Below are 26663 nucleotides of genomic sequence, written 5' to 3' on the forward strand. Positions count from 1 at the left end.
ATTTGTTTTCCATATTTGCTCATTTCAGTAATGGTTTATATTTATTTTTAAAAACTGACCTCAAAATTAACACAAATAAGTGTGCAGATACTCGGGGATTGTTTCCAATTGTTTGAATTTCTTTAATCACTAATTCCAAACTAACATAGTTACAGGTAAATCCATTTTAGAGAAAAGTAAAATTCGATTTGGAAAGACTATTTACCAGTACACATTTCGTCCCACTCAATTAGATTTATAATGTGCTTCATAAAAACTGGAGCATCGGCCAATAGTTGGGGTTTAGTTGAGAGTTGGCCGCAATTTTCTAGTTTGATCAGTTTCATCAGTGGACCAACAGAGAATGTGGTTAAACTTTAGAATGGACACAACTCAATTTTCACATTTTCAACATTTTCCGCTAAAAGCAACTCAATGAGAATGTGGGCTGGGGGCTGGGGCCGATGGCTGACCAAAGGATAGTTTCATGTGACCACATAATTAAATTAATTGCACCCGGAGAGCGTTCCAGCAGCAGGAGCAGTAGGGGGGTACGAGAAGGAGAAGTGGCTGTGGCTGTGGCTGTGGGGAGATGAAAGCAGAGCTGAACAACATTTTGTGTGGGTCGGCGGGGGTGGTAAATGTTGGTTAAAAATTGAGAGCCGGCTCGTGTCAGTCCGCGGCTGGGGCTTCGTTCTCGTTGGGCCTAAGCAAACACATCGCAGCTCGTTTGGGCAGAAAACACTCCTGACCAAATCGAGAATCAGACAAACAAATTCAATTCTCCTGCCCTGTTCGTTTGATTTCGATTCGAGTGCACTTTTCCAGTGGCTTATCTCGCCAGAAATCGCTCGGAGCGACCTCAGTGCCTCAAGTAGGGCTGTGGCTATGGGCATGGAGGAACTATACCCAACAGCGCCTCTCCAGCCGTCCAAGATCGATAGGTTCATTTCGTTTGCTTTGTTCGGCTTTTGCGATTTGATTAATATTGACTTAGGAACGATTTTGTTTGCCCAGCTATTGTGTTCAGCTGTTTCCCGCTGATTAATTTGAGGCGATAAAGCTTAATTGGATTTCGCTTAGATAGCTCGACTGAACAACCTGCAGAAAGATTTCTCAGTCAGATTTCTGATTGCCCTCAGCTCAAGTGTTTGCCCTGTTTATTGCTCGAAATCGCAGCTAATCAAAGGCGGTGGGGCACGGTACGGCAGTGCACCCAATGACTTTCAGGGGCAGTCGGTGGGCCAAAACTTACACAAACTCAAGAGAGACCTACCAGGCCAGGCAGCTGATATCTCCTGCAGCCACTGGAGACTCTCAGCTGCAAACTATGTTGATCTACTCAACCCAAGATGTTTGACAGAATAGGAAAAACCATTCAGCGGCAAAATAAGACCCTCAACCTCTCACTTATCCTTGTTAACTGTTCCAAGTGGCTGAGGCTCGAAGAGAATCTTCATCCAATATGGAGTCACCTTAGCAGTTAAGATGAAGACTCTTATCCTGCCATCCTTTCCATTTCGGTTGTCCACTTGAGTGAAATAAATTTCCACTTATGAGCCTAGAATCCCATCGAATGCGAATCCTTAGGGCAAGGGTGAAAAACTCTCTCCATATAGCGCATACACACAATCCTCCTAAAAGGCAATAAAGTTTATCATGCAATTAAGAACGAATTACGCTGCTAATAGAATAATTAATGCAATTTCCCACAACATTAGGCACAAGCACAGCCGGAGACAGAGACAAGGACATCGACAGAGACACAGAGAGCAGCAGAGAAACAGCAAAGGACAAACATCAGGCGGCGGCAGAAGGAGCAACCGTGCAAAATCAAGATGAGGAACTCTCTATCGGACTCACCATCCATCCAGTGCCAACCATCCCCTCAACCCCTGAACCACTCCACCACCATCCCCGGCACCAGAGTACTCTCCCCCTCCCCCTCCCCCCGCAGCAGGGCTCAGTGACAACTGTCGACGTGGGCCGGGAATGTTTTCGTTGTGCTTCCAAACCCCAAGAACTAAGCCATTCCAAATGGGGTTTATGTGTGTGAGCCGTGGCCACGTTAGGACTCTGCCGAATGGCAATTGCTTGGCCGCAGCGTATGGGTACAGTGGAACGATGACGTGAGCAGTTCTTAGAGTTGATCTGAGATTCATGGTAGAAGTGCTTTCAATGGCATTTGTTGATTTAAGGTAAGATTTCTTGATTGTAATAGTTATTTGGCTGAACAAACTATCACACAACTTCACGGCAAAAGTTTAATGTGGGTCTCCGAAGAGACTTCCCAAACTTTTCCCACTGTTCCATTTATGAGTCCTGCTGGCACCAATCCCGGTCTTGCCTTGCCTTGCCTGCTTGTTAGCTACTCGTATTTTTATTTCTGGCCCAAACCGCAGGCAGCTTCTCTCTCTTTTTCTCACTCTCTCTATAGCTCCGTCTTGCTCGCTGCTAGTATCTCTCTGTCTATATTCATTTCTCCACTCTACTACTGCTGGCAGTCTGGCAAAGTGTTTTGTGGCTGTGCCGCACTAATGAAAATGTCAAGTAAATTCCTGCTTTCGGACGGAAACGAAACTGCTCCTGCCACAACTGCTCCTCATGCTGATGCTGAGACTGGGACTGGGATGGGACTCCTCCTGCTATGCTGATGGCTCTACCCGATATCGACTTAACTATCTCTTGACTGCCGTGGGTGTGGGCGTGGGCGTGGAGCCGGGAAATGCATTTTGGTGCCGGCTTCAAGTTGGCTTCCGCTTCATGTCCCGCGTGTTGATGGCAATTGTGTTTGGCTTTACGTATACGAGTTGTGCTGCTGCAGCCCAGCCTCGCCTCCACCCCCACCCCGCACTTAAATTATAAACCCAATGAAAAGTGATGAAGCAGCATCTGAAATAGAAACAGAACCCTCCGCTCCGAGCAGAAGCATCAAATAATTGTCGCTGGATGCCAAACCCATTTCAGTTCCCATGTTCTCTACTTTCTGCCAGTGATTTTTTGAGCAGTTTCCAGTTCGCTTTCATTTATCTACGTGGAAATTGCATGTCAACCGGAAAGTAGTTGTCAAGATTGTTAAGTCCTTATTTCTTTCACAGTCTGCCAGCTAATAGCTCGTTCTGGGATGGGGCGTGGGGTCCTGGCAACGCATTTCCCGTGTGTATTTATGCCCTCCCCCTCATCTAAGCGGGTTGAGGTAAAGTAAAGGAAACTGTTTCCGCTCCCTGCATTGAACCTTCTCAACGTGCTCGACTTTGTTTGGGTTTCCACCTGCAACGTGCAAAATTTAGTTTTACATTTTATATTTGTTTTGCGGGGATTCCACCTCATCCTGGCTGCCTGCTCACAGTGGGTCGCCGGGTTCTAGTTCTGGTTTTGCTTCTGCTTCTGTGCCGGATTCGAGCAAAGTTTCTCCCCATGTATGAGTGCGTGTGTTTGTGTGTGTGGCTTGCCGCCAGGACATTTCATTTGCTTTTGGGGGGGTTGCCGGTTCTGGGCTCCACGGTAAAGAAGCTTTCAGACATCTTAGAATTTTAAATGTAAAATATTCAAGGAAAGAGGCAAAACTACATGCATATATGGGGTTTTGTGCAAAGATTTATTTTGCGGTCTCCCCATCCCAATGCCCACCTTCAGCCTCTACCCACAGTACTCCACCCACACAGCCTTTTATTCAGTTTCCTTTGGCTAATTAAGTGCGCTGCCTAAAAGTATGTAACAAAAGAAGTTTCCATGAGGAATGAGGGTTGGATGAAAGACTTGGCGACTTCTTAGCTGCCCTGTCAACTCGATTGTCGCGCTGAAAGGTGTACCGAACCGCCACTCCATCCAAACTTACGCCTTTCTTACACAATTACGCATAAATCCCTTTTACGCGCCGAGCATATTTCACGCTACTTTGCGCCTTGCCACTCGGTTCGTTTCGGTTCGGCGGGGAAACTTTATGAAAATTTGATTAATCTTATCAAGATGCTCTGGCACTAAGACTGGGACTGAGGCTATGACTGAGACTGAGACTGAGGCGGGGCAGTCAATCAAAGGGTTGCTCGAGAGGCAGCTGAGGAAAAATGAATTATCAACCATTTTTGCCTTCTCCTTCAGCTAAAGTCTGAAGCGCTTCGCTTGCCTTTGTTCTAATTGAGTTACAGCCGGTTTGTGTTGTGGAAAAAGCAGAGTATCTGCGTGAGTGAGGCACTATCGAAGCATACACAATTTGCGATCCATTTGACCCCACTCTTTGCCTCCGCCTCCCACGACCCTTCTTCGACTTCTCCGAGTAGTCAGAAAGTCAGCTTAGGCTCTGTGGAGCACAGTCTATGGGCAATTATGGAGGTTTTTCTTCTTTAAACATATTCATAAGGTAATTCGGGCTGTGCGGAGGACGAGTCTTGGCTGATAAGGGCACCGCATAGTACCCGGACATCAATTGATACAAATGCGTATTAGTATATATTTTTTATTTGACCAAGTATCGACTTATTTTGTATTCGACTTGGTAAGGCGAAGGGGAAGGGGCATGGAATGGCATCCTTTCAACGTAAGCTGCTTGTATCAATAAAAATTCGATTATGCACACACACACACACACGGACACATGCGACTGGACCCTTGCAACGATTTATCATTGTGTTGACTTTATCGGGCGAGGCACACAAAAAAGTGGGCGGGAAGGCAAACACTCAGCTTATAGTTGAGGACAACGACACAAAAACACACACATCACGCATACGCCTAGCTTGGCTGGAGAATATCAGCTTAGAGCGGGGAGGCACAGGACAGGACAGGACAGTGCAGGACAACCAGAGGGTCAGGGCAGGGCAGACGCTTCTTTATGGCAGTTTTTTCATATTTTTATAAATATTTTAAGCAGTTGGGCAGGGGAAATCTGCAGCATTCAAGTAGCTTATCAGTCCCGCATGTGAGCTCTGTCCGGAAGAAGTTCCCAGCCCCCTGCCTAAGCGTATCAAGTATCAAATGCCAAACAAGTCAACAAATTGGCATTTAGAGAGCTCCGTGTTGTTGTTGGCCCGCAGTGAATCCTTCCCCTGCTTGGCCGGCAGCAAGAAGTTGCCCCCGTTGGATACATACTCTTTTTGTTTGTGCCACCAGCATAATCGCTACTTCTCTCGGCTTTATGTGTTGCCCTTGAGTCTGACTCGGACTCTGGCAGGACTGACTCAATTGTTTATGTAATTGTTGGTATTAAGTGAATTCTTGTTTGGTTCACACTTGGTTGAATTTGAATTTAATTAAATTTAGTTAAAAGCCCTGAGAAGGAATGTGATGTCCGATGCATACATTTCGAGGGCAGATAAATTAGCTAAAACGTGCAGCTGATTACTCCACATCTATGCTCTTCATTAGAGCAGAGCTCCAATGAGCGACATTTTTTGCCATCAATCAGTGGGGAATTAGGAGCACTCGCCTGGGAAATGCTAATTAAACAGAAAGTAGGCTTATTTCCCGTGTCCCACGATAAGAATTCTTGTGTAAATAGTAAGAAAAAAGAACACGCGGACTGCTTGGAAATTAAAAAGAAAAAGTTTAAACATCAAAGCGAAACTTGCACAAAAATTAAATGGGCATATTACAAAAAAAAATCACAGGCAAACACAAAGGAGACGAGACATTGAGATGCATTTGTCAACGGAAAAAAAGATGGTAATTAAACAAACACAAAACGGAATATTCAATAACTTTGGGCCGTCGCCCCAGAGAGTGGGGGCAGAAGAGAGAGAGAGGGAACATGAAATTTGTGGAAAGGAAAGCACGAACAACGATAATCGCGTCTTTCAGTCCTTCAAATTTTCTTTATTTTTTGTTGCTTCTTTAATGAAACGAAATTGGGAATCACGTAAGCTGGCGAGGGGTGGAGAAATGAATCCCAAGTTGTGTAAAATCCCGTCATTAAAAGTATTCGGTTTCCTTCGGCTTCCCGGCTGATACCCCAGACTTTTTCGACCATTGGACCATGCTTAAAACAGGGGACAGCCGCCGCAGTATTCCTCTAATCCAATAAGACCCGCCACTGACACCAGTCCGGGCTCCGGAGTGCGGAGTCGGCATTTCCATTTACAATTTTTACCCTTTTTCTGCGGGAATTACAAATCGAAAAAGAAACGCATCGTTGGTCTTTCCACTGCCATCCCCGTCCAAGAAACAATCATTATCCTGGCCCAAAACAATAATAAAATGTCCGCGACAGTGGAAGGACACTGCCGCGCTGTGGACCACTTAATTAGAAAACGTTTAATGCCTTCCATATATCCCCGTGGCTGGCAGCTCTCTCAACCGGAAGCCATTCCGGGATTCAGTGGCGGTATTTGTATTCGGCTGGTGGCGCTGGTCCAGCTCCTGCTCCTGGCCCAGCCCCTCCTGCCACCATCGGAGAGTACAGTTGAGTAGAAAATCTCCAGGACAATGTAATTTTCCAACTAATTTAGTCAGAGTGCTCAATAGTTGAATTATGTATCTGCTTGGAGCTCTTCCCCAAACGATAAGAAATGTGGAAATATTTTTCAGTTTTGTTTTTATTTCTGATGTAAAAGATCCCCTCCTCGGGCTGCTTCGAGGCTCCAATCATCATTTGGTAGCAACATTTTAATGAAATTAATACGCAAAGTTCTCAGAAGTTTGATCGATGCAAAATAAAACAAGTTGGCAGAAAAAGACACTCGATGCCAAAGATACTTTCTGCACAAATGAATGCAATTAAGAAAGTTGGATGCAGAGCGGCAAACGTCAAATGGGGAACGGTATGGGAAGCGCTGCGATGGAAAATGGGAAACTGAACTTTACCGTAGACACCTTAAACCATTCAATCAGACAAAGACCAACCCCACTCCAAGTCGCACCCAGATCATATCGTGGAATCGGAACAGAACAAGCGTGTCAAACCGCAAAAAATGCGACCCATGAATATATTAACAGAATGACAAGGGGCGAGGGAAATGCCGGAAAAACGCTGCGGGAGCGGGAGCGGGAGTGGGTGCAGGGATACAGATACATTAAGTGGCAACAATGCGACGAAGCGAAAGAAAATTAAAAGGGTCACTTTACAAGGACTTAAAATACGAAGAAAAGAGCCCAGAAACAACACAAGAGAAATGGGATGAAAAGCATGGAAAATAAATTCATATTTGAGACCAGCGAGGGGTTGTCGCAGGAACTGCTGTGGTGGGGTGGGATGGCTGATATGTTTGTTGATGATAAAGAGACCTCGCCCGTCCTTGGGGTTCGTCATTGGACACAGATTGTGGAATTCAGGGGAATGGTGTTTGGGTTTGGTTTGTGTTGGGTTGGGAAATGTTTACAAACATAATCGCTGAAAAATTAAGTTTCTGAAATTGCTTTTTTCTCATGCTTGTTATTTTAGAATGGACAATAGAGCGATTGCTCTGGAAAATCCACACATTCAAGGGACATTTTCTTAGCAACAACTTGAAGGGAGCTATCCCGAATTGGGATATTTCCTTGGCAACAATTGCCCGACAAAAAAAGTGGAGAAACGTAAGATATATTATATCCAACACAATTAAAAACAAAAAATAAAAACGAGGACAAAACGTGATCAAAAGAGGTCAAACCCAAGAGCCAGATTAAGCTGTGGGCTTACCATACTTAAGTGGTCACGGGCCTCGGCTCGGAAAAATCAGAATAATGGGTATTTGTGCCCGGTTAAGCCCGGTATCTCAAGAAGGGAAACGGCAATTCCACATCCACTGCAGAGCAACGGCAGGAACTGAAGGGTCTGCTCTCTAATTGAGAAAGCGGAAAAAAGCAAGAATTAAAATCAGAAAAAATATGGAAGGAGATGTGTATGTTTGTATGTAAGTGTGGGTATGGACAAAGAGGTGAAGTGGTCTGGAAGGAGAGGAGGCAGTGGTTTGTTTTCCATCTCTAAGCTTATTTTTCAGAGCGGCTTTCGGTAAAGTGGCGTAAGATGCAACAACAACCACGGCGGAAAAAAGGAATAAAAATATAAAAAGCAAAGGAATTAAAAATTGTGAATGGTTGATGGAAGAGGAGGAAAGCCTCCGAAGGAGTAGGACATAGGACGAGGACGATGAGTCTGAGTCTAAGTCTGAGTCTGAGGGAACAAAGCAAATGGCAAATGGAAAGCCAAGAGCGGCGACCCGCAGCGCATAAGGAGAACATTAAAAATGTTGGGCCAATCGTCCTCCAGTCCTCGGAGGCCTTAATCCTTTTGGCAGTCGAGCTCATTATGCACGCCCAGTGGCCGCCCGGCCCATTTAATGGCCCAAATCCAGAGATGCCTTTGGGCCTTCTATTTTTTGATTAATTATGTGCCGAAAGTGAATGGATTCAATTCCTCTCCAGCCTTTGTCCTTCCCCAGATCCTTCTTCCCGCGTTACCGGAGTAATTCAGGTAATCTGTGCATTGTCTATTTTGACATTTGCTGAAGAGCCTTCTGCTGTGGGGTGGGGGTGGGTGATTACACCTTGTCTCCTGCAACCACCACCAACTCCCCTCCCTTCGATTCATGCTAAATTTATCAAATGCGTAATGAGCGCACGTGAGCTGCATGCCATATGCTGTGCTATCTCTCTCTCCAAACACTCCACAGGACGGACTCTCCATATTCTTTTCGTCCTTTATATTTTTTTGGGAGGTTTTCGACCAATATTCGCCGGAAAGGGACGAGGTGCGGGGAGTCGTCGGTCTGTTAATTACAACTTAAATTGACAGCAAAAATTGGCCTGGAAAATTGTGGGTTTTTCATGCGGTCGGCATATTAAGCGCTTACTCTTAGGACAGCCAAGTTGCAGGAGGAGCTCCGGTGGTGGTGGCAGGAGCCGGAGCAGACAAATGAAGACTTAAGACCTACTTAAGGCCAGAAGCAGTCGGGCATAGCATTCAAAACTCCTAAGCTGCCAAAAAGTGTTCCGCAACAAAATCAAGACACAAAAAATGTGCAGGAAAAACAACAAATTAGCTAAGAAGACAGGATGCGCGGGGTGTGAGTCGAGATGGATGACGGGGAGAGGGAGGAAGAAGCATTTAACCCTAATTTGACACACACGCAACCTTGCCAGCGGCTGGGGTATGGGATATGTGTGAGGGGTGTGCGGTGTCAGAGGGCAATCGCAAATAAATACATTTACGGCTATCAAGGGTTAAACGAACACAACAAAGGATTCATTCTTTTATGGACAATATAACGAATTACAGATACTCTTACACATAAATGATTTGTAGAAATAATTTACAGATTCAGGAAAAATTCCTTAGTAAAATTCCATTCAAACAAATCGTCAAAGGATTGACTGAGGCCCAGCAACCCTTTCGCACTGTGAGGGTATGGGCAGTGATACTGAAACGTATGTTAAATGCCGTTATGTGGGAAAGCAAGGAAGACAACAATATCAATAAACACTCACTCACTCGCACACGTTTCCACTGCCATTCCCATTCGCGTGAAGGGGGTAAAAGGGTGGATGCGGTGATTGTAAGGATGTAGCGACAGCGGAAACGGAAATCACAACAAAGTGCTGACATGTGCCGCGGTTGCCGTGCAGGACAGAGGGGAGAGCAAAGCTGAGGCCTTGGGCCTATGCGGTTGCCCACACACATGTGTCGCTCTCTATCTGTATCTCTCTGTGCATGGGTATGCGTATGTGTATATGTGTATCTGTGGGTGTGCTCCGTTGTGTGTGGGTGTCAAGTTCCTTTTCACGCGCAAATTGAGTGCTTAAGCGGTTTAGTTGGCACGTCTCTCCCGCCACCCCCTGCGACACTCTGTGCAGCGGAAGTTACAACTTCGTTGCGACTCTGCCTGGGAATGTGTTCGCTGTGGCGTTGGTAAGCCGTCTCAGCATTCATCTTGCAGTTAAGTTAAGAGCCAGAACCCCGAGACTACGACTACGACTTTGGCCCCAATTCACAGCCAGAGATATATGAAGACTCCTTCAGTCCATATCCTGTTGGCTGTTCAGCCGATAAGCAAGTTTTGCATTCGTCTATAATTCATGGCGATTCACTTGATTTGCCAAAAGAACAAGAAGAGAGCTAGGTTATTATTTATTGTCAACGCTTGCAGCTTCCTCATTTTCCGCTGGCGTTCTGTATGTGTACCACAGCGATAAGGGGAAGGAAACGGAGAAGAACGCGCATCATTTGCATACGTTTTGCCCGGAAATAAAATCGCAAACCGAACCAAACGCGTGCCGCCGACATAAAGAAGCCCAGCAGCCCAGCCCAGCCCAGCCAAGCACAGAGTGTGGGTGGTGTGCGATTTTCCCCGCGCTTTTCCGCACAGCATACTTACGGGCGAGGGTGCAGGCCAACACAACGCCACACAACAAGAAAAACAAAGATAAAGATGCCACATTGTGTCTCTGGCTCTCTGGCTCTTATTTGCTGTTATTTATGCTGAGCCCTCATGGTGTATCATGTGCTGCAATTGCTGTGTGCTATATGGAAATCCCCTACCCCCCACGTTTGCTCCTGGTTTTGCTCCTTTCCTTGCAGCTGGTGTTTGCGAAAATGGAAAATAATAATAAAAAATAATAATAATAAGAAACATGCCCGGACTGGCTGCCATTTTATTGCCGCTCAATTGATATCGTGAAATGAGGCCTTTGATTTTTATTGCCCTGCCGGAACATATGATGTCGCACGAGAGTACTCACCCATATGCATATTCCGTGGAGATGTCTCTGGATTATTTTTAAGCCCAACAGCTCGACTGTGAGTACTAGTACTCCCCCTGCTGGCGGTACATATGTGGTCGCTTGTAATTGCAATTTGAATTCATTTTGATGGAAAGAAGACAACTTTTGCTGGGGGGTGCTTATCGTTTACGATCTAGGACGGAGAGAGCAAAGCTTTCTCACGAAACCCGATAGCTACCACAGGCAGAGGGGGTTGATTGATAACCGCAGACCCCAAAGGTAGCCCCATCTCATTCGACATGTGCTAGCCACAAATTGGAAACTGTTTAGCTGACGCTTCCTCATTGATTAGTAGGTCTCAGTGGGGACACCATGAATACTCTTCCATACAGTCTACAACCTTTCTGCTTTGTTTAAAAAGAAAGAGTCTTTTAGTCAGTCTTTTCTCTTAATTCTGCTGCTCTGCAGATTCACGTTCACATTCACTCACATTCGTCAGTATCCAATTTAGTAGAGCAGCTCATTAGCTTTGATATGTGTACTAGCTACCTTAGTGGATGGCATGGCTACTCGGACTCGGACTCGGACTCGGAATTGGTGTCAGTGACACAGTCTCAAAAACACATTGAGAGAAGCCCGAGAGCCCAAGACCGAGACCGAGCGAAGGCTCGGCTCCCAGAAGCCAAGACGAGAGTCTAGAGATGGAAATATGTCTACATAGATGAGAATAAGCCTGGGGATGTGGATGGGGATGGCAATGAGAATGAGAGTGATCATCTTCCTGAGATGAGTGAGTAATTCGAGCCGAGCATTCACAACGTGCCACATTTAGATTAGTTCAGTTCGTTTACGATCTTGTTTGCGTTGGGTTCTTACTACGTGTGATGCGCGCCGTCCACGAGTCCACAAATAAAACCAATCAAAATACATTACTGTAGTAAGTGATTCAAGTGCAAATTAATCTCAAATTCTTTGCCGAAAATAATTTCGAGAAAATGTCGGAAAAGCAGATACTAAAACCAAACATGTAAAGAAGCGCACAAGATTCCCTCCCCATTTAAATATTTATCAAGAACGGCAACCACAATCAAGATAAAGTTCAAGTGATAAGCTGCGCATAAATTTAAATATGCTAAGTGAATTGTGGCGGTACATGAGCCACACACACACGCACACACCCAAACAAGAGGCACACAGAGGCACATATTAAATAATAGAACTCATGTTGAGATTGAGTCTCTAAGTCTCCGCTTCTCATTCGGTGGGACGGATGGGATGAGAATGGAGAATGAAAATAATGAACAAAATAAAATAAAGCGGGATTCGCTTCTGAGAGCTGAATGTACTTCGTATACATAAGCTACACAAAAATAGTCATTGCGATAGTGATAACAAGACATCAGCATTGATAGCCAGTTTTAAGCCGAAGCTAAAACAATGATGAGGCGAATGTAGTATCTATCTACAGGCTCAAATGTTTACCCAGCTCTCTTTCGGGGGGGGGTCCTATCTGTGGCGGAGCGCATTGACGTGTTCATCAATGCGCTCTCCTACGGAGCTCGAGATGGGGTGGGTACACAGCAGCAGCAGCCGCCCGTTTGCCCACCCGCTATCACTTTTCCGCCTTGTCCGTCTCGTCCGGAGCTTATCTTAGACTTTGGCAGTCCATTCTATATCTACTTTTAATATGAAACTCGCAAACAAATTGTAAATTTTTCAGGCATCAACCGAAGCAGCAGCAGCAGCAGCAGGAGCAGTAGCAATGAAAGGGGAGGACGCTGGATGCGCTCATGTCTCGAAAATTATCCAAGATTAGAGCCCATGGAGCAGTGATAGCTCGGTTTGAGATAATATTTTATTCGACAACAGTATACGACGTACGTATAGCGGCGGCATCTACCGAGATCTGGCGATAGACAGCTACGGGACAAGAGAGAGCCGGAACGTCAGAGAGAGAGAGAGAGAGAGAGATCAGGGCCCGGACACGGACAACCGCACGGAACTCGTCCGCCTGTAGATCCAGTTAAGATCAGCGCTGCCCCAGCAGATCATGTCACTTCGTTCGCGTACTGCCACGCATTAGGTTGTTCTCTCGTACCCGGTTCTCAATTTTGTAATTGCCAGTGAAAGATCTGGCGAAAATTAAGAACAAAAATTGTGGACAATTACACAACTACAGTCCCCAGTCCCCATTCCCCACGTGTGCATGAGTGTGTGCGTTCAGTATCCAAAAGCGGAAGTGGCCCACGTGCCAAGCAAGATCGAAATCGAGATCGAGACTCAGTGAAGACGCAGTCGAGGGCTTCAGACAGTTAATTAAGATGGTGCAGGGCGAGAATCCGCACAGTGTGGAGCCGGAGGAGGAGGAGGAGGAGCATGAATTGGAGAGCAACTCAACAGATTCACCACGTGAGCGGGCGAACGATGAGGCTGATGTGGAGGCCAGGCTACTGGACAACGGCACCAAGCACGCAAAATCCAAAGTGCCTGTTGGCGAGGACGAAGAGGACAAGACGACGCCCAAACCGGCCAAATCTAAGAAAAAGAAAAAACAGAAATCAGAGCACGACCGCCTCATGACCGAGGAGATCAACCGACTGCTGAACGAGTCGCCGCTGGAGAAGAGTGTGACGTGCGGCTTCTGGATATTCAAGGGCCAGTTCTATCAGCGGTGGGTGAATTCCTGCACATTCCCTGGAGTATTCCCAGCTCATTCTCTTCCCCAATCCCCAGATTTGCCAACCAGACGGCGTATGTGCTCCTCTACGGCATCGTGGGCTGCGTCTTCTCGATGACGTATGCCTACTTCAATGGCACCATCACAACGATCGAGAAGCGCTTCAAGATCCCCTCGAAGAACACCGGCATCATTTCGGTGGGCAATGACATCAGCCAGACCCTGGTCTCCGCCGTCCTCGCCTACTATGCGGGCAAGGGACATCGGCCCCGCTGGATAGGATTCGGTAAGTGCAGCATGCAAATCGCTTCTTTTAGATTGAGTTCCAGCTAATCGCCCACTCCTCCAGGTCTCCTGACTATTGTCTTGTTCTGCGTGCTGACCACCACACCACACTTCCTGTACGGCCCCGGCGAGGACGCCCTGGCCCTTACCTCGGAGTTCGGGGGCATGCCCGATGAGAACGCCACCATGGAGGCCATCGAGGAGCAGCGCTCGAAGACACTTTGCCGCCTGAATGGGGGCGGACCAGAGTGCGAGATTGGCGAGGGCAACTTTGCGCCCCAACTGCTCCTGTTTGTGGCGCAGTTCATATCGGGCATCGGTGGATCCCTGTACTATACCCTCGGTGTGTCTTACATGGACGACAACACGAAGAAGTCCAAGACTCCGGCACTGTTGAGTGAGTACAGCAAACAGCAAACAGCAAACCAGTTCAAACCGAGCCGACGCCAGGCCATAAAAGGCCTCAGGCCAGCCTAGTGGTTAATCTCTCACATCTCTCAGTATCTCTCACCTGCCTTGATCTATTGTGTGCTCTCAGATAAGTGGGGAAAATACAACGCGTGGGTGGGGTGCCAATTACTTGGCAGCTCTCATGGATGGCCATGAGATCTGCTGATTAGTTGTTCGCACTATCAAATGTCAGGATCAACAGTCTATCAAAATGGCTACATACAATGTAGATCTGGATTCTAGAAGAATCTCAAGAAGATGATTCGTGTTTCCTTGTCAGAGTTATCGACTAGCATTAATAGCTACTTGTCTTATCTTGTAATCCCCCAAGGTCTCTCGTATTTCCTGCGCATGCTGGGTCCCGCCATCGGATATGCCCTGGCCTCCTTTTGCCTGAGGCTGTACATCGCCCCACAGTTGCATCCGGTGATCAATAACAAGGATCCTCGCTGGCTGGGAGCCTGGTGGCTGGGCTGGCTGGTAATGGGCGGTTTGCTGTCCTTCTCCGGGGTCTTTCTTTCGATGTTCCCGAAGGAGCTGCCGCGAGCGTTGGCCCGTCGCAAGGTGGAGGAGAGTCGGAGGCGCGAGAAGGAGCGGCTATCGCTGAAGAATAAGGAGAGCACGGAGAAGGAGCCGCTGACTGCCGAACTGGACCAGATGTCCCCCGTCGAGCCAAAAGCCTCGTTCCAGGATATGCTGAAGACCTTCAGGCGCCTGACCACCAACAAGACGTACATGTGCAACACGCTGTCGAGCATTTTCTACCTGGTGGGCTACACTCCCTACTGGATCTTCACACCCAAGTACATCGAGGTGCAGTACAGGCAATCGGCAGCCACATCCTCCATGGTCACTGGCACCGTGGCCCTCGCATTCTCTGCCGTTGGGGTGCTGCTATCTGGGTTCATCATATCCCGCTATAAGCCGAGGGCCCGCTACATGGCTGCCTGGAACGTGATCTGTGGCTTCCTCACGATGGCGGGCATCCTGGCCTACGCCTTCATCGGATGCCCCGGCAACGAGAGCTCGGTGATTGTCAACATCCACGACAGTTCGCTGGGCAGCAACACGACCACATGCAACTCGGCCTGCTCCTGCGACTACGTTCGGTACTCGCCCGTGTGCGGGGAGAACAACATGACGTACATCTCCGCCTGCCACGCGGGCTGCAAGGGTCAACAAATCAACTCGGATGGCAGAAAGGTAAGCGCAGGATACAAACCTTAACCAGCGGTAAATAATAAAAATCTCTCAATCGTTGCAGATCTTTTACGATTGCTCCTGCATTCCTGGCGATGAATGGGGCAACTCCACAGCTCAGTTCAAAAGGATTACCAGCCTTGACCTCAGTCTTGAGAATGCCACACTGGACACCACGAGTCTCTCGCACTTGGAGGTAGCTACTTCTTGTTAGATCTCTAAAACCGCTCTTAAATATTTACCTCTTCCATTCAGAGTCTGGCAAGCGGACAGGCAATGCCCGGATCCTGTCCCGTCAACTGCTGGACGCAGTTCGTGTCGTTCCTGGCGGTGATGTGCTGCCTGAAGTTCATTGGAGCCAGCGGTAGAGCATCCAATTTCCTCGTGTCCGTGCGCTGTGTGCCCGAGAAGGATAAGACGGCTGCCATGGGCTTTGGCATGACCATGTGCTCCATGCTGGCCTTCATTCCCAGTCCCATCTTCTTTGGCTGGGTCTTCGATCGGGTGTGCCTGGTCTGGGGCAAAACCTGCACGAACAAAGGCAACTGCTGGCTCTACGATCCGCTGTCCATGAGGTGAGGAAACTCCTCCCCCACTCGAGGAATTAAATGGGTTAAAATGGCTAACACTTATCGCTCTTTACAGGTATACACTGAACTTTACCGCTGCTGTATTCATTGCCATTGGTTCTGTGTTCGATCTGGGTGTTTGGTATTATGCCAAGGATCTGAAAATCTTCGACGAGGAGGTCAAGGAGGTCGAAATGCAGATTGTCCAGCACGAGGAGGAGGCCAACAATGAGAAGAATACAGAGATCTAGATTTTAGTTTGCATTACTCTTAAGAAAAAGCTGTGTGAGTGAATATTTTTGGTGTCTATATCAATGTGTGATTTCTCCAAAGAGCCCTGTATAATAATGTTAATAAAGTGTATTCTAACTGTGAGATCAGGAGGGTTCTATGTACATATGTATATGAGGGTATCAAAGATTTCTCGATAATACAATTCAATTAATTTTAATTTTCAAAATAAATGGATTGACTTTAAACATGGTGTTTATTATATTCTCAACCGGTCAGTGGTAGTGGCTCCACATTTTAAAATTTGTTTTTGCTTATAGAAAAAAGATCCCAGAGCTTCCCATGATTCTATATATTTTTAAATGTTCTTTGAAATTTCTCTAGTACAAAATCATAAATCATCTTTCAAAATAGCTAAAAAATATGATAACAATTAAATATAAGGTTAGTAAGTTCTTTGAACAATATGTTCTTGAAAAAACCAATAATTATTGAGCATTTTATGATTGCTTTGGCTAGCACTTAAATTTTAGATGATTTTTGTATTAAAATATATTTATTCGCTCAGAGACATTTAAATTAGCATAGCCAAAGGCCCGATTGTACGCAGGATAGCATTCCAGGGGATCGAAACAACATCATGCTCTTATATTCCCTGACAGCGGAAGCGTTTGGAGTAGGCTCAATATTTGTGCAGCGACTGTTCGTTAGCAGACGGCGCTTACTTGAGGAAGGTCCGGTCCGGTGTACAATATTCGAATCCAAATGGGCGTACGATAAGCAGAACGATAAGGTTAAGAGCCCTAAGTTTTGACTGATGCAACAACGAAAACAAAGACTGAAATAAAGAAAATATAAACATAAAGACAGGCCAGTACACAGAATATAAAAGCTTACCAAAGTGTAAAAATTGTTTGCAAAGTGTCATGATACGGTCAAAATTGATAGAAGCCAAACAAGATTAATCCTGGCGTTCTATATCGCTACCACCACTCCACACACACAACAATTTACAGTCTTTGCATAGAAAGAGAGCTGGCAACTGCTTATCTTCGAACATAGTACGAGTACTAACAGTATGTACATATGCATGCTTGAAAAGAATTACAGCTCGGAGTTCACAAGCGTGCGAGTATATAGCATTGTAAAATTTGGACAAACAAAAACGGTACTGTATTGCCACTTCAGCTGTCTACCATAATTTTGCTATCTGGGAGCTTTTTAATCACCACGGCACGGTACTCTCTGTCTGAGTTTTGGTTCAGTATGAAAGATTAGTTCGACTGGAGCGATCAGAATGGCTAGCGAAGAGACAGAAAACTCAGAGTTCCTGAAGGACAAAAAAGTGCCTGAGCAGCAGGAAGATACTTCGGATACTACATGTGGTTTCTGGAGGTTCAAAGGTCCCACCCTGCAAAGGTATCCGTACTCATCTCTGCTCTTGTTCTTGTTACCTACGAGTAATTCTCTGAAACAGATTTGCTAGTGATAACATGTACATGGTTATCTATGGGATTGCTGGCTGCTTTCTGTCCATAGCCTTCTCGTACTCTAACGGAACCCTCACCACTTTGGAAAAGCGTTAACTTTGTCTCTGATCCGACCTTATCGTTGTTAACACGAGCACTCCCGCTCACTATTCCTGAAGACTGCTATCATCCTACTTTCGAAGTGTCGGTAGATATTGGACCTACTGTATCGGATCGTGCGGGTAGGCTATCTGAACGCGTCCGCTGCTTTCGTAAAGCCGAGTTTACGAAGCTCAATAACTTAATTAGGGATTTTGACTGGTCCGCTCTGTACTCGTGCGCTGACGTCATTGAAGGCACAAACATTTTTTACAATGTACTTGACACAATTTTTGACACGTGTGTCCCACTCTCATGTCCGACTAGATCTGCGAAACCTCCTTGGTTCACCAAAGAGTTATCCAGTCTAAAGAACCTAAAATCAAGACTATTTAAAAAATCTCAAGAAGTTGGTTCTCCCTCTTCTCTTTCTAATTACTTAATAGCTCGGTCAAATTTCACTGTTCTTAATGCTCAATGCTATAGGAACTACCTACTTCGATGCAGGATACGTTTTTCACAGGACCCTAAACAGTTCTACAGCTTTGTAAACAGTAAGCGTAGAACGTCCGCACATCCATCCATGCTATCATTTTTGAATATGTCGGCAAACAATGATCAGGCAATCGCCGATCTTTTTGCACAATTTTTCCAAACCACCTATTCCCAGGAAAGCTACCCAGGCACTATGTATCCATATAGTTTACCAAGGTCGAATGGCATTTTCTGCCCTATGTTAAATGAAGGCTCCTTACTTCATGAACTTAAATTAGTTAAGCCGGTATTTTCACCGGGCCCTGACGGAGTTCCCGGCTGTGTACTCAGGTACTGTGCCGAGTCTCTGTGCGGACCTTTGCTTAAATTATTCAATCTTTCCATCCATTCTTCTAGCTTTCCCCCCATCTGGAAGGAATCCTTTATAATTCCTCTCCATAAGAAAGGTAGCAAGTCTGACGCCAAAAACTATAGAGGTATATCTAAGTTATCCGCTATTCCTAAAATGTTCGAGAAAATTTTAACTCCGCACTTGCAACATCTTTTTGCAAATCACTTATATCTCCAGCTCAGCACGGATTTATACGGCGACGATCAACAACCACTAATCTTTTAGAGTTCACCTCCTTTGTCATTAAAGGATTCCAAGGTAACTTGCAGACGGATGTTATTTACACTGACTTCAGTAAGGCATTCGATTCTGTAAACCACTCTCTTCTTGCACAAAAGCTCGACCTTCTAGGGTTTCCGCCCAATCTGTTGAGATGGATTTCTAGCTACCTGTGTTCTAGGTCTCAAAGGGTCCGTTTCAAAAACTCCTTATCTTTACCTGTCATGGTTACTTCTGGAGTACCACAGGGTAGCCATTTAGGCCCCTTACTTTTCACACTCTTTATTAATGACCTGCCTTCTGTCTTAACAAATTCTCGAATACTTATGTATGCGGATGATGTTAAGCTCTGTGTCCAGTATAAGGACATCTCATTTCACTCTCGCTTGCAATCTGATCTCAATAGCTTTCAGTCATGGTGTTGCGCAAATATGTTACACCTTAATGCCTCGAAGTGCAAAGTAATGACTTTTCATCGCTCCAGCCCCTTACTGGCACCTTACACCCTCTGCGGTAGTTCTCTTGAGAGAATTACATTAGTTGATGATCTTGGTGTTAAACTAGACCCCAAGTTAAAGTTTTCTGAACACATTTCTACCATGGTAAATAAAGCCATGGGTGTGCTTGGGTTTATAAAGAGGTGGTCAAAGGAATTTGATGACCCCTATATAACGAAGACTCTCTATATCTCGCTTGTTCGTCCGATTTTAGAATACGGCTCATGTGTATGGTGCCCTCAGTACAACATACATCAGGACCGTATCGAATCAGTACAGAAAAACTTCTTATTATTTTTTCCCTACGGGGCCTCAACTGGGATGCAACTGTCAGACTGCCATCCTACCGTAGTAGACTTCTTTTAATAAATCTTCCATCCTTAGTTAGTCGTAGAAAAATGCTTGGTGTAATTTTTATGCACAACTTGATCAAGGGGGATGTAGACAGCCCTGACTTGTTGAGCCGCGTAAACTTTACGATTCCCATTAGACCCACTAGAAACTATATTCCTTTGTTCCTTCCAATGTGTAGATCGAATTATGCCTTGCACGAGCCCTTTAGAGTGTTATGCTCGGATTATAATTCTCTCTATCACATTATATCCTCGACTCACTCCCTTCCTCTTCTTAAATCTCTTATACTAGCCTACCTCCCGTAGTTAATTTAATTTTTTGACTTTGATAATTTTGCTTGCTTAGCTATAGTTGCTCTAGTTTAGTTGTGTTTAGTTCTAATTTTCCTCGAATATTAGCCTAACATCTATCTTTCCTGCATGCTCGCGACCGGTTCGGTTAATCGCGCCGCGCGTCATGCGGCAGCGCCCCTCGGTCGGTTGGGCGGGAGGAGGGCTGCGTTCTGCTGGGTTCCGCGCGTAACAGGCTTTGGCTTGGTGTCGCATGGGCCACTTGATGGTGCAGTCATTGCATATCAACGTCCAGACAAAAAATACCCACAAAGATCACCGGAGTCATTTCGGTGGGAAATGATATAAGCACAGTTTTCTCATCGGCCTTCCTAGCTTACTACGCCGGTCGGGGACATCGACCGCGATGGATAGCCTTTGGTAAGAGATTCGCAATCCTTTTTCAAGTTACATTTTCATCAACAAAATATTTCCGATATTCTGAAATGTAGGTCTTGTTATTTTGGCGGTATTCTGCCTGCTCATGCTCTCCCCGCAGTTAATCTATGGACCTGGAGAGGACGCCCTGAGGCTGACAAGAGAATATGGGGAGTCCATCGTTCATACTCTTAATGGAACTAAACGGGATGAAGCTCTTTGCCAGAAGGATAAGCCCAGTTGCTTGGAGGACCACGCTCCTAGCGACTTTATGCCGATTATGATATTCTTCTTGGCGCAGTTTGTCTGTGGCATTGGATGCTCCTTGTTTTATACTCTGGGCCTATCCTACATGGATGACAACTCCAAGAAGTCGAAGTCCCCAGCCATGATAAGTGAGTATAGAGAAAGTGAGCGAATGGAATTGACTAAACTTTTGCCTTCCACAGGTTGGTCGGCTTTCCTGCGAATGCTGGGACCGGCCATCGGATATTCGTTGGCCTCGGTTTGCCTTCGTCTATACATCGATCCCTTCAAAGAGCCGTTGATTAGCAAAGAGGATCCTCGCTGGATAGGGGCGTGGTGGTTGGGATGGATTCTTTTGACCGTAATCCTGTTGATCTCAGCATTCTTTGTCGGCCTGTTTCCTAAGGAGATGCCCAGGGCCAGAGCCAGGCGTTTAAAGGCCGCCACTGGCACCGAGGTGGAGTCGCCACTGGCGGAGCGCTCTTTTAAGGACATGGTGCAAGTCATGAAAAGATTGTCGGTCAACAAGGTGTACATCTACAAAACAATCGGCTCCAATCTGTACTTCTTCGGGTACATTCCCTACTGGATATTCACCCCCAAGTATATCGAGATCCAGTTCAGGCAGAGTGCAGCCATGGCCAACATGGCCACCGGAACTGTGGCATTAGGATTCTCTGCCGCAGGAATCCTCATTTCCGGCTATGTAGTATCAAAATTTAAGCCAAGTGCTCGGGCCATGGCTGCCTGGAACTGTGTCGTTGACTATCTGACGGTGGCCGGGATCATATGCTACATACTCATTGGCTGTGAACCGAGCGACAGGATGAACTCCCTGGCCACACTCTCCGCCGGCGACAGCTGCAGTCTATCTTGTCACTGTGATTACGTGCACTTCGCTCCCGTCTGCAGTCCGGCAAACGAAACTTTTATATCTGCCTGCCATGCTGGATGCTCGGAGAAGTTGACGGATGATCAAGGACGAACCACGTACACTGGCTGCAAGTGCATTTCCTCCTCCCTCTCTCCTAACCTGACTGTCCCTGATGAGGTGAGTGTTTCCCTCTCTTCTCCCATCCCTTATAAATCTATCCTTTGATTCCAGAACCAATTTGCCTCTGACGGAGTCTGTCCAGTCGACTGTTACGACCAGTTCCTCATCTACCTGGCCGTCATGTGCCTGCTAAAGTTCGTTGGGGCCACTGGGCGTTCGACTGATCTGCTACTGGTCCTTCGCTGTGTTCCGGCTGAGGACAAGACCATTGCGCTGGGCATTGGCAGCATGCTCTTCTCCGTTATGAGCTTCATCCCAAGTCCCATTGTGTTCGGCTGGATCCTGGACAGCTATTGTCTGGTCTGGGGCAAGACCTGCAGCACAAAGGGAAACTGCTGGCTCTACGATACCAGCTCTTTGAGGTGGGTACAATGATGAATGATACATTATCTGAGTATTATATTGGTTTACATTTTGCTCCAGGTACACAATGAATCTCGTGTCCGCAACGCTCATTTTAGTCGGTAGCTTCTGGCACATTGCCGTCTGGTATTATGCCAAGGATATCAAAATCTTCGACGATGAGGAGGTATCAAAAAATCCACAAAAGGAGGAACAAGAACTAACCGAGCTGATGGAAAAACCTAGTAAAAATGATAAGAATTGAGACAAAAGTAAATATACCCAAGAGGGAAAAAACTAAGCTTTCATTACGAGTATTATTTAACGGGGGGTAAGGCAAAGCTACTCGTTTATCATCGTCTGTTTATCACAACAAATTTGTACGATTGTTATCAACGCGATCACGCCAGCATTTCGCCAAGTTCTGAAACCAGGCGTGGCGTCTGCGATAAGGAAGCTCCATCAATTAGATCTCCGTAAGATTTATTGGCCAGGCCAGATATACTCGCTTTGGCAGTTACTACACAAGTGTGGCCCCGTCTGATCCTCCTGCTGTATCTACTAATCTTGCTGTGAGATAAGATCTCCACCCAAAACGAGATGCAACGAAGAGCGAGTACATGGCAGGCAGATCAGATAAATTTTAGACGTCTAAGCTCTTAGATTTAGAGTCAGTTCTAGCGAGCAGCTGGGAGAGTGCAGTCGAGAGAATGGGCGACGATCAGAAAGAGGAAGCTCCTGAGATCTTACCGTTTCTATCGAAGGGGCGGAATCCACCTGGAGATGCAGAGAAAATAGAAGAGGATGATACCTCCTGTGGTTTCTGGGTGTTCAAGGGCCGCTTCCTGCAGAGGTAATCCCAAAACTATACGAGCATCTCCATACATTTATTAAAGGATTGTTTGGCCGTAACGTAACGCAGATTTGCCACGGAGAAAATGTATGTGATTCTGTACGGCTTCGCCGGGTGTGTGATGACAATGACCTTTGCGTATTTCAATGGAACCATAACGACCTTAGAGAAGCGCTATAAAATACCCACAAAGATCTCCGGTATTATCTCAGTGGGCAACGATATCAGCACCATGCTAACGGCCGCCGTCCTGGGCTACTATGCGGGCAACGGCCATCGACCACGCTGGATGGGAATTGGTGAGCTCCGTACCTCCTTTTCTCACTGTCTATCAATATATCTGCCGTCTACTAGGTCTGCTGACCATTGTGGCCTTCTGTTTGCTGACTGGCTCCCTGCACTTCATTTATGGAGCCGGCGAGGACGCCCTGAAGCTAACCCGGGAGTACGGCGGTCAGGCTGAGGCCAATGAAAGTTTTCACGACACGCAAAATGACCAGAAACTGTGCCAGACAAGTGCGTCGGGCTGTGTCCAGGACGTGGGCGTGTGGGTGCCGCAGATTTTTCTGTTTGGGGCACAGCTCATTTCGGGAGTGGGCCAGGGCCTCTTCTACACTCTGGGCATAGCCTACATGGATGACAACGGCACCAAGTCGAAGACCCCAGCGATGCTGAGTAACTTTCCTCTCGGACGGGGGTGGAGTGGCACACTAATCTTTGACTTATCCCGCCCTTAGGTCTGTCAACGTTCCTTCGGATGTTGGGCCCCGCCATCGGTTACTCCCTCGCTGCCGTCTGCCTGCGAATGTACATAGAACCCACAATGGAGCCGCTGATTTCTAGGGAGGATCCGCGCTGGCTGGGAGCCTGGTGGCTGGGCTGGCTCATCCTCTCGGGGCTGTCATTGATTGCTGCCATGGTCTTGTTCATGTTCCCCAAGGAGCTGCCCAGTTCCAGGCAGCGACGGCTGAAGAACAGACAGACCGACAGCAAAACTGAAACGAATATCAAGGAGCTTTCCTTTGCAGACATGCTAAGGTCGATTAAGAGACTGGCAGCCAACAAGGTGTACGTGTACAACACAATGGCCTCCATCCTCTACTTCTTCGGGTACATGGCCTACTGGATATTCACGCCCAAGTATATCGAGACCCAGTACAGGCAGTCAGCGGCAATGGCAACTATGGCCACAGGAACCGTTGCGCTCGGGTTCTCCGCCGTTGGCGTCCTTCTCTCGGGATATGTGATCTCCAAGTACAAGCCGAGCGCCCGGGCCATGGCCTCCTGGAATGCCGTTGTGGACTTCATGACTGTCGCTGGTATCCTGTGCTACGTGGCCATCGGCTGCGAGGGCAGCGACAGTCTGAACTCCCTTGCCACACTGTCCGCCGGCAACAGCTGCAGTGCCTCCTGCCACTGCGACTACGTTCACTACGCTCCCGTGTGCGCTCCCGAGAACATCACCTACATATCCGCCTGCCACGCAGGGTGCTCGGACAAAGCCAAGGATGACCTGGGACGGACCACTTATACAGGTTGCAAGTGCATGGCCTCCTCGAACCTGTTATCTGACCCTGAAGTGTGACACCTTTTTTTCTGACATTAATTCTTGAGTTAATGAACATTTCTTTCTGATAATTGCAGACACAATTCGCCTTGGACGGGGCCTGTCCGGTGGACTGCTTCAATCAATTCCTCATCTTTCTGTCCGTGATGTGCTTGCTGAAACTTGTGGGGGCTTCCAGTAAGTCAACCAATCTGCTCATTGCCCTGCGCTGCATACCGCACGAGGACAAGACGTTCGCCTTGGGTCTGGGCTCCATGGCCGCTTCCTTGCTGGGCTTCATTCCAAGTCCCATTTTCTTTGGCTGGCTCATCGACAACTACTGCCTGGTTTGGGGCAAGACGTGCTCCAATAAGGGCAACTGTTGGCTTTACGACACAAAATCTTTGCGGTAGATATTAATGTACACAAAACCCCATCAGAATTGCGTCTCACATACGAATACTTTTGCTTCCACCTTTAAGGTATGCTCTGAATCTCACTGCGGCAGCCTTCATATTTGTGGCCGGCTTCCTCAACATCTCAGTTTGGTATCATGCCAAGAATCTCAAGATATTCGACGAGGACGAGGCAGTGGAAAAAGATTTAGAGCTAACCAAAACAAAATCTCAAGATAAAAAATAAATTTTCCTTACATTCCTATCCGAGTGCTTTCCGGAAATTTAGTAGCTTTGCATCTCCTGGCAACTGGCAACAATCAGTTCTAAATTAACAGTTCCCATGTGACATTCGTGTTTCCTTTGGACTCATTTTTCCGACCTTCAACATGTCCGGGGCAGGGAAAAGTTGTCAGCGCTTGTACGAGCAGAAGGCCTCAGAGAGGACATGCCCGAGGGACTGCTTTGAGCCGCCGGACGGACCCTGCCTCGACTACAAGCTAGTGCTGCCCTCCGAGGACGTGGTCGATCCGGATGTGGAGGTGATACAGGTGTCCCTGAAGCCGGATGGGCCGGTGCGTAAGGAGATCGACATCAGAGCCGAGTGCAGCAAGAGCTGCGGCAGAAACAGCGACGAGGACAAGGATAAGGAAGAGTACTGCACCTTGTGTGCAACTCAGGAGCGGGCAATACGTCCCAATCTGTGCTCGGCCGAGTGCAGACCGCTCCAGACCATTTTGCACCTGAACGAGGTACGGTACCCGTTGGCGTTCGGTATCCTTCCATCATGTGTCCCTCTCCTTCCGCAGTACACTAAGCGACCCCTGCCCAAGCCAAGCTACAAGCACAGCGTCATGCTGGACGACAATACGGTTGTGGGGCGCTGCTTCCCAATGCTGTTCCGACTGCGGCGCATAAAGAACAAGTGCCTCAGCTGCGGCAGGGATCTCCTCTTCCGGCATCCCATCACGGCCAGCCAGAACCTGCTGCTGCTCTCCAACTGCTGCGATGTGGAGGTGTATCCGCACAAGAAGGTCGAGAACATGAACAACGTGCCAGTAGGGATGATAACCGGGCCAAAGCGCTTCACCAGGCGGCTGTTGAAAGACAGGTCCGAGTGCCGTTTGTTTGCCCTGCCCCCGCCAGAGCCTCCAACAGTGACCCGTTTACCAACCATGGCGTCCGAAGCGGTGCCAGCAAAGGGTAAAAAGGAAAAAGGGAAAAAGAAGGGTAAAAAGTAGTTGGTAGCCCATCTCAGTCCATATTGGATCAGAATAAATTCAAAAACTAACACTTAAACTGTTTAAATGAACTTATTCCGGGGCTACCCCCAAGATTTTACATGAAGCACACAATAAATTGAATGGAATTAAGCTAATGAATTGGCTTAGCTTGAGTTCAACTTGAGCAAAAGAACCCAATTCTTGAGTGAAACTCAAGTCAAAATAGTTAAAGCTGAAAGCGAACCAAAGTAAACCTGAGACTTTTTGAGAGAAAGCTTCTCCAGACAGCTTTTAGGACAGAGCTCTTTCTGTCCACTTTTCTCTCCACTTGTGCTAAATTGATTTTGTTTATATCTTGTGTGCATTTAATTCAAGTTCAGTCGCATAGCATAAATAACACAGGGCTACAAAAGTAAACTTTTGGAGCGTACTGTGCAGGAGTCGAAAATTATTTCGCTTGAACTAAAACCGATAACTTCGAAATTTTAGTACACCCAAAATGTAAACACAACAACCGCGTTTTGGCAATCTTTTTGTAATTTTAAGTGAATTTACTTTTTTAGAAAGATATTTATTTACAATTCAATTAAAATTGAATTCTGAAATGCTTCTGGAACAATCAGGAAATTGGAATTACCAAAACTTGTACGAGTATGTGGTAGTTAATTGCTTTATTAATTAGCCGAGGACAAATGCACGGTCGGACAGTGTGATTTATATATCAGCTTAATTCGTTAATCTAGCATA

At 46.7% G+C, this 26663-nt stretch overlaps 4 protein-coding genes across 4 annotated transcripts; all 4 read left to right on the plus strand.

Moving 5' to 3' along the window:
- Positions 1-12598: 12598 nt before the first annotated feature.
- Positions 12599-16170, plus strand: LOC117890937 (solute carrier organic anion transporter family member 74D). Its single transcript, XM_034796070.1, has 7 exons — positions 12599-13285; positions 13348-13577; positions 13641-13973; positions 14358-15229; positions 15291-15422; positions 15482-15801; positions 15872-16170. The coding sequence occupies exons 1-7, from the start codon at positions 12936-12938 to the stop codon at positions 16044-16046; spliced, it is 2412 nt and encodes an 803-aa protein (XP_034651961.1). The 5' UTR covers positions 12599-12935; the 3' UTR covers positions 16047-16170.
- A 3975-nt stretch (positions 16171-20145) lies between these two features.
- On the plus strand, positions 20146-22189 carry LOC117889818 (solute carrier organic anion transporter family member 74D-like). Its single transcript, XM_034794298.1, has 5 exons — positions 20146-20260; positions 20332-20652; positions 20707-21554; positions 21609-21919; positions 21981-22189. Exons 2-5 carry the CDS (start codon positions 20364-20366, stop codon positions 22162-22164), a joined length of 1632 nt encoding a protein of 543 aa, XP_034650189.1. The 5' UTR covers positions 20146-20260; positions 20332-20363; the 3' UTR covers positions 22165-22189.
- A 373-nt stretch (positions 22190-22562) lies between these two features.
- On the plus strand, positions 22563-24941 carry LOC117889815 (solute carrier organic anion transporter family member 74D-like). Its single transcript, XM_034794295.1, has 6 exons — positions 22563-22752; positions 22822-23051; positions 23107-23427; positions 23490-24331; positions 24397-24707; positions 24781-24941. The coding sequence occupies exons 1-6, from the start codon at positions 22610-22612 to the stop codon at positions 24938-24940; spliced, it is 2007 nt and encodes a 668-aa protein (XP_034650186.1). The 5' UTR covers positions 22563-22609; the 3' UTR covers position 24941.
- Positions 24942-25029: 88 nt separating this feature from the next.
- Positions 25030-26040, plus strand: LOC117889820. The gene is made up of 2 exons (XM_034794300.1): positions 25030-25445; positions 25503-26040. The coding sequence occupies exons 1-2, from the start codon at positions 25083-25085 to the stop codon at positions 25932-25934; spliced, it is 795 nt and encodes a 264-aa protein (XP_034650191.1). The 5' UTR covers positions 25030-25082; the 3' UTR covers positions 25935-26040.
- Positions 26041-26663: the final 623 nt, after the last annotated feature.

This window comes from Drosophila subobscura, chromosome E (assembly GCF_008121235.1).
Source record: "Drosophila subobscura isolate 14011-0131.10 chromosome E, UCBerk_Dsub_1.0, whole genome shotgun sequence".
Lineage (NCBI taxonomy): Eukaryota > Metazoa > Arthropoda > Insecta > Diptera > Drosophilidae > Drosophila > Drosophila subobscura.

Excerpts from the sequence above, each read along its gene's own strand:
- LOC117890937 (XM_034796070.1), top strand. The coding sequence starts at position 12,936 with ATGGTGCAGGGCGAGAATCCGCACAGTGTGGAGCCGGAGGAGGAGGAG. Across the intron at positions 13,578-13,640 it reads GCCCCGCTGGATAGGATTCG|GTCTCCTGACTATTGTCTTG; the intron begins GTAAGTGCAGCA and ends CCACTCCTCCAG. Across the intron at positions 15,230-15,290 it reads TCAACTCGGATGGCAGAAAG|ATCTTTTACGATTGCTCCTG; the intron begins GTAAGCGCAGGA and ends CAATCGTTGCAG.
- LOC117889818 (XM_034794298.1), top strand. The coding sequence starts at position 20,364 with ATGCTCTCCCCGCAGTTAATCTATGGACCTGGAGAGGACGCCCTGAGG. Across the intron at positions 21,555-21,608 it reads ACCTGACTGTCCCTGATGAG|AACCAATTTGCCTCTGACGG; the intron begins GTGAGTGTTTCC and ends CTTTGATTCCAG. Across the intron at positions 21,920-21,980 it reads TACGATACCAGCTCTTTGAG|GTACACAATGAATCTCGTGT; the intron begins GTGGGTACAATG and ends ATTTTGCTCCAG.
- LOC117889815 (XM_034794295.1), top strand. The coding sequence starts at position 22,610 with ATGGGCGACGATCAGAAAGAGGAAGCTCCTGAGATCTTACCGTTTCTA. Across the intron at positions 22,753-22,821 it reads AAGGGCCGCTTCCTGCAGAG|ATTTGCCACGGAGAAAATGT; the intron begins GTAATCCCAAAA and ends AACGTAACGCAG. Across the intron at positions 23,428-23,489 it reads GAAGACCCCAGCGATGCTGA|GTCTGTCAACGTTCCTTCGG; the intron begins GTAACTTTCCTC and ends TCCCGCCCTTAG.
- LOC117889820 (XM_034794300.1), top strand. The coding sequence starts at position 25,083 with ATGTCCGGGGCAGGGAAAAGTTGTCAGCGCTTGTACGAGCAGAAGGCC. Across the intron at positions 25,446-25,502 it reads CCATTTTGCACCTGAACGAG|TACACTAAGCGACCCCTGCC; the intron begins GTACGGTACCCG and ends CTCCTTCCGCAG.